The sequence below is a fragment of the Centruroides sculpturatus genome, unplaced genomic scaffold, assembly GCF_000671375.1.
Source record: "Centruroides sculpturatus isolate CEXI.00-Female unplaced genomic scaffold, Cexi_2.0 scaffold1219, whole genome shotgun sequence".
Lineage (NCBI taxonomy): Eukaryota > Metazoa > Arthropoda > Arachnida > Scorpiones > Buthidae > Centruroides > Centruroides sculpturatus.
Window position 1 is genome coordinate 180,024 of NW_019385840.1, and position 6,997 is coordinate 187,020.

Genomic DNA, 6,997 nt, shown 5'->3' on the forward strand with positions numbered 1-6,997 from the left:
AAGTCAAATGAGCATTGCGGCACTAAACTCATTAAAAGCTAACGTGAAAATGTTTTTTTTTAATTCGGACAAAAAATGCAAATGTTACCCAGTAGTCTAGTGTTCGCCTAGGCAATTATGCAAGACAGAAGTATATTAACGTAAGTACCAGGTTTTGAAGCAATTTTTTGAATAGCCTAGGAGTGCGTAGCGAAGAAACAAACAAACATTGTCATTTATATATATATATGTAATGTCGAATATAAACGTAAATAACTGATCGATTTACGTTACATTGATGTTTTACTGTGTAAAGATAAACGGTTAGATGTATCAGGACTTTTTATTTGTCTGCAAATGGCATTTGTAACATGCCATCTTCACTCTGGAGTGTCATTTTCGTGTTTACTTTGTATTTGTTTTCCTTCTCTTCTGAAGCTCTGCATGTAACGAAGCTCTGACAGTTTGGATAGTTATAAAACTTTATCATCCTCACTCGTACACATAGAACTTAAATCATTGGCGTAGCGTGGGAGTCAGCCACCCCCTTATTTAGGTATCTCAATTTAAAAGGCTAAAATTTAGTTTCTTCACAGAATAAGTAATGAAAAATTCCTTGCTCATTTCGATCGGTCCGAATAGTAGTTGCGACAACAATATGAAATGAAATGGTTCAAATTTTTACAAGATATTATTATTATTATTTATTGTGAAATTTTGCCGCCCCCTAAAAAGTGCCGCTTCTCTACGCTACGCTACTGACTTAAACAATTTGGAAAACAAGATATTAATATATCATCGCTTGCATAAATACTGTTGTTAAAAAACTTTTTTTTTATTGCATCGACTGCATGATGCACTACAAGATGTATTATACTCTTATGATGAAAATCGCAACTTTCCAACTTTTTTAATACAAACAAAAGATATAGTCGTTTTAACTGGGCAGCTGAGTAGTTTGAATGACTGAAACTAATAACCACAGGTTGTGAATTCGCGATTCCTCAACCATTTGATATTTGGAATTGAAAGTCTTTCCGAAAGGCAATGCGGTTAGAAAAATCTTCGATGTGTTACGAAAGATTAATTCAGTTTTATTCAGCTAGTATTGTATACTGTAAGATACTTTTACCGAAAAAATCTCTATTAACATGTATAATAACTGAAAGACAGAAAATAAAAAAACACGGGCATGGTAATTGGTCTGAGTTTTCATGAAACGTTGTAGATATTGATATTTCGAAGTCAATTTCACTATTTACCGAATACGTCATTTGTGTTTTATACTGATATTAATATTTTTAATTATAACGTATATATATTTTTTCAATTAAGGACCGATTCCTGTCTACAGAAAATAATTCGAGAAAGATTTAAATCTTGTACTGTGTTGACAATAGCCCACAGATTAAATACAATCATCGATTCGGATAGAGTTCTGGTAAGATTCTTCTTTTTGATGATATATAAATAATTAATATAAAAATAAATGTTTTGTTAATTAGATATTTTAAAATTTTAGGTACTAGATACCGGGAAATTACAAGAATTTGACTCGCCGTATGCCTTACTGAAGAACGTAAACGGTATATTTTATAACTTGGTTAAGAAGACGGGAGTAACTTCAATGAATGAATTATACAAAATTGCCAAAGCGAAATATTACGCTAAAGAAAGGGTCGAACAAACAAAACTATAAAACAGTGGATTGTATTCAATGTATATCCGTCTTTTACAGATCCGGTGTTACGTTTTTTATTTAATCCTGTTCTTAGAAATATTAAGTCAAGTTCTTAAACATTAAGTTAGTATTTTCGCACATCAAGTAAAATATAAAATTAATTTTACGTTTTACTTGACATGTTTTACTTGACATGATATTTAACATTTGTGAGTTTGTTAAATTTATCTATGGTAAACATCATTGAAAGTAATCAGAAGGTTTAGCAGATAATGGTTTTAGGAATACTTACAATGGTTAATTTAAGAATTGAAGTGAATTTTCAAGTATTAAAAAACAGTAAATGAGTTTAATTTAAATAATTTAATACAAGTTTTGTTTATGAATTCCATTAGGAAAATCTTAATCGAAAATATAATTCTAATTCTAAATATGTATCCCAGCAAAAATTTGCATCACGATAAGTAAAAATAAAATTAGCCAAAATTTTTTTGAATTGGTTTGCTTTTGAATTATTTTTATTCCAATATCTAATAATTAATCGGTCTATGTCACTTATATCTTAAAAGTAAACTTAAATAGTCTATTTCGTTTAATATTTCGGAATGAGGTAATGATCAAGGAACGAAATTTAACACGGTAGCTTGTATGTAATGGACATCCATTGCATTAAATTTTGGTGGTTAAACGACAACGTGGTGCAAAGATAGAAGGATGTCGTGTTATATTTCGAATGGGGTCAAATTTAATCAGGAACTTTTTTGCTTGATAGCATTTACGAATTTTTGGTAAAAACCTATCTCAAAATTCAAAACTCAGCGTTTTTGCTATTTTATAATTACAATATAACAACTATATGTTTTTTTAAACAAAATATCATATTTGAAATAGCGCAGCAGAAAATGTTAACTTTATATTCATATAAAATCTTCATGAAAGTTCCAGGTTTTCTGAACACAAATAAAACGCTAAACCTTTACACTTTAAAATAAATTTATATATATAAAAATGAATGTACGTCTGTCCTTCATGCATTACCACACCGTTTATCCGATTGCCATGAAACTTTGGGAAGTTAGTACAAATTGTAAAAATTATTATCGCATATTAAGTTTATATGAAGCAATAAATTGAACTGAAAAGTTTTCTAAATATGAAAATCTTTTCGTAAGAAATGAATTGAAGAGTTTGCTAAATATTAAAATTATTTATAATTTTAATTTACTCGAGAAATTTCTGATCTCAAAATAATTTATATCCTAAAAATTAATTTAAAAATTATTACGTGCAGAAATGTCTTTGTTAAGATAAACTGAAAGAAAAACTGGAAACACTTAAATAAAAACCTTTTCAAAATAATTTCAGTGTTATATTATTTCAAACTGTCATGTACCCAAATATTAAGACAAATATCCATCGAGAAAATAATTAATTCTAGTATTGATAATAAAACTATTACTCGAGAAATTATTTGTAATCTTAATTTATAAAATATCAGAAATTAGACCATGAGTATGACATGTTTTAGATAAAGTGAATGAAAAAACATTTCATAATGAATACAAAAACTCTGGCTTACTGTTAAAATAACATTAATTTAATTCCAATTTGTAATTAGAAAATTAATTTTGTGATTAGGATGTGTCAAACAACGACTACTGGTATTCATTTTATGTGACTTTATTTTTAAATATGAGAACACATCGCGAAGTATTTTACTTTCAAAATAAATGACATGTAGTCGTCTTCGTAATATCTGTAAAGAAAGAAAGCGACAAGCCTTTTTCAATTAACATTTTATAGCCTGATCTTTCACAAGCAAATCCTAACTGTAAAGCCTATTAATTGTATTATTTTTTTCATTTTATTTCCCGTGTTGACACGTTTCTAAGGTCTGTTATTTGATCAGGGTTGAAAATTATTTTCATGTTTAAACTCTATGTGTTGACTCTAGAGTTTAATTTTCTTTTCTCTTTATATTCTTCTAAATTTTTTGCACTATTTTAACTCTAATGCATTATGCAATTGAGATTACAATTCATTAATTTGTTTTGATTTTGATGACAGTGGCTGGCTAACGAGATTGCTACAGTCCCGAAATACTAGACAAGATGTCTGATTATCTTCATCTTCGTTCGTACATTGACATTCATCACTGTTTTCTTCAAAATGAAAGAACAGAATGTGTAATAAGAAAAAAACAAAATATTATAAATTTATATTATAAATATACCTGTAGTGGGCTGCATAGATGTCATAAAACCAAATTTGTAGCATACCTGTGTCTAAGGTCTAATAAAACCAAATCTATAGGCTCATAATTGTTTCTATGCCCTATTTTTGGTCCAGAGCATTTACTTCTCTTATGTGCAGATCTGTGAAAAAATAGCGCAGGGAATTTTTTTTCACCCTTCCTGTGATTCTCATACTGAACTTTCTCAAAATGAGCCTATGCGAGTTGATTGTAAATATTTACATTTCAATAAATAAATAAATTTGTAAAGATTAAAATATATTAATGTGAAATGTTCAATTAAATAGGCAGGCAAAGCAGAAGTCCNGAAGCTGTTAAATTGTCCCCCATAAACTACCAAGAATTATAAAGGTCAGGCGTGCATGATTACTCCTTTGGGAATTAACCTAAAGAATATGGCCGATTCTACTCGGGTGGTCGGTACAGTTCGCCGAAACTGTTAAATTCCCCCCCCACACATCCAGGAATGACTCAAAATCAGGCATGCATGGTTACTCCTTTGAGGATTAACCCATGGTGTATAGCAGCCTTTAAGTTAAGTTTCCCTTGCCCCCGGCGGCACTTCGCTAGAGGAGACAAAATCCCTGTCGTTGAATTAACATTAAGAAGTCTTTGTACTATGGAGAAATGACCAAAAAAATCAATTAATTTATTGATAAGGACAGTAATAAGAATGACGGCCTTAAGTTGAAGTGTGACACAGAAATGTGAGAGCCAGAATTGAAGAAATTTTTTTCTGAAAAATTTCGTCTTTGGAATGTTAAATTAGTTCAAAACCCAGTGAAAACACAATTTTAAATTTAATTACCGGAGGATGATCGCACTTCTCTCCCCGGTCTTACGTACTTTCCCAGAATACTCATCGATTACAAGCATTCACTATTAATAGAATAAATTTCTTTTCGTAGAAAAACATATAATTTTAATGACAATCGATTATACACTAACAGCAATTATTGTTTATAATTAATGTTTGCCAATTAATGACTTATAATACTTATTTTACTTATGCATGAATTCGAAAAGATTGGCTCAAGACAGTAAAGTTTCCTTATTTGCGCTGTAACATGAATAAAGTTATATTTAAATAGAGTAGAGGCATTAATTAATTAATTGTAATCGATACATTTATCCTTATTGTCAGAATTCTAAGAACTACAGCCAAAAAGTGTATAACTCTGTCTCTATGAAAATTAGCTGATAGTTTGCATTCTCTGATTAATTAATAATGCCAGATGACCATGTTTATCGATGATTCGTTATTTTTTATAATCTGGCGATATCCTGATTCTTCATGTTCCGAATTAATGACATTGTACAAATTTCGTAATTAATTAAAATCAGAACATTAAAATCATATTAATTAATTTATTAATTTCTTAGCAGTCAATTTGAATCGTTGGTAGTTCAAACTTATAAAAAATACTTTAATACAAGTAGTGAAAAGAGATAATCGCAGCATCGCTTACACATTAATGATATTGGCATTGTTCGTATTTTAAGATAGTCATTGAAGTAATATATTTTTAATATTTACTTTTGTCGTAACTGTAACGCATATTATTTAATATTTAAAATTATTGTAAAAAGAAGAGATTAACACGGCATGTTTTTTAGGAACCGATGTTGTTTACCGGTCCTCTTCGAAGGAACATCGATCCCTTCGACGAATATTCGGAAGAAACTCTGTGGAAAGTCATAGAAGAGGTTAGAATTAAATAAATATTTCATTTCTGTCCCTGATTTTCTTTCTAATTCCTTCAACTATTAAACTTAATTAACTTGTATTTACTTTCAAAAACATCTGAAATTAAAGGTACAGTTAAAAGAAGTTATTAGTAAATTACCTGGAGGGTTGGATACGCACTTAACGGAAGGAGGGAGGAATTTCAGCGTGGGAGAAAGACAGTTGATTTGTCTGGCCCGAACCATTCTTCGCCGGAATAAAATTCTCGTCATGGACGAAGCAACGTCCAATATCGATAAAAGGTTAGAACAGTTGAAATAGAAAAGATTATCTAATTTCAGTTACAAATTACTGGTTAAAAATGTTTCGTGTGTGATAGTTTATTTACTCACTGCAATAGGTTAAGAAGAATACTGTCATAATCTAAATTATGTTTCTTTTTAGTTTGTGTTACGTAGACAATGGTTATAAGTTACTGCAAATTCTTAGATATTTGTGTCACTCACTTTGTGTTTCGGTCTCTGATCTTTTCAATTGTTATTATTAATTAAATATACATTTATATCACTCACAATACTTTTCAAATTAAAAATTTATAAGTAAATCGTGAAATTAGGCATGAATAGTTGTCAATCGAGTCGTAATATAACCATTTTTCAACTTTAACGTGGAGAATTGCAGTTAAATACCCTAACAGAGATGACGGTGTTTCAAGTAAGTCTGTTCATATTATGCCAATAATTAGATGGACGATATGCAGAGTGTTTAAACTTTCAACCTATCTCCCTGGGAATCTGGAATGAAATTCTATCCAACACTCGCAAATATATTATGCACGGTAATTTTAAAATATGTTCAACTTCGTTTGGATTTGGGCAAAATCAGGTAAATGTAGAGTAAAGGTTTTTTATGTCTATAGGTCAAAAAGAACCAAGCATTAAGAAAGATTCATTATCCAGGTTCATAATTTAAGTAGCTTGTTACACTTAGTTTTAAATACAAAATTATTAATTTATAAAATAGTTCTGTTCTAAAAGGAAAATATTCGCGTCCTTATATGTAACAACTAGAGTTTAACAGAAAAAAATAATACAGTAGAGCATCGATTGTTCGAATCAATTGGAGACTGGGGTTGTTCGTATAACTGATATTTCGGATAACCGATTTATGTACGAAAAAATAGTTTAACGTATCCGATGTTAAAATTTTTATCTGTTGCGTGTCGCTTTGCGTTGAATTTTCGTCGATGTTAAGCCTAACAAAGAATATTGTATCGTTAAAAATTATTTTTTTATTTTGTACAAATAAAATAAATATATTGAAAAATATAAAATCAATAAAAAATTATACTTCAGATGTTAATTTAGTATCAAAAACGTAAAATATTTGAGTAGCC

General features: G+C 29.5%; 2 protein-coding genes across 4 annotated transcripts in view; both read left to right on the plus strand.

Annotated features, from left to right (window-relative positions):
- LOC111642427 (multidrug resistance-associated protein 4-like) overlaps positions 1-6,997 on the plus strand; it is a 92,021-nt gene that overhangs the window by 79,369 nt on the left and 5,655 nt on the right. For all 3 annotated transcript variants that reach the window (XM_023388777.1, XM_023388778.1, XM_023388779.1), the window contains 2 exons: positions 5,532-5,621; positions 5,731-5,903. In XM_023388777.1, coding sequence (XP_023244545.1) covers positions 5,532-5,621; positions 5,731-5,903 — 263 coding nt within the window. The remainder of the gene's footprint in view (positions 1-5,531; positions 5,622-5,730; positions 5,904-6,997) is intronic.
- On the plus strand, positions 31-2,156 carry LOC111642429 (multidrug resistance-associated protein 4-like). The gene is made up of 3 exons (XM_023388781.1): positions 31-140; positions 1,315-1,420; positions 1,502-2,156. Exons 1-3 carry the CDS (start codon positions 118-120, stop codon positions 1,676-1,678), a joined length of 306 nt encoding a protein of 101 aa, XP_023244549.1. The 5' UTR covers positions 31-117; the 3' UTR covers positions 1,679-2,156.

Coding starts and splice junctions, on each gene's coding strand:
- LOC111642429 (XM_023388781.1), top strand. CDS start 118: ATGCAAGACAGAAGTATATTAAC. Junction 141..1,314: donor CAAGACAGAAGTATATTAAC/GTAAGTACCAGG, acceptor TTTTCAATTAAG/GACCGATTCCTGTCTACAGA. Junction 1,421..1,501: donor TCGATTCGGATAGAGTTCTG/GTAAGATTCTTC, acceptor TTAAAATTTTAG/GTACTAGATACCGGGAAATT.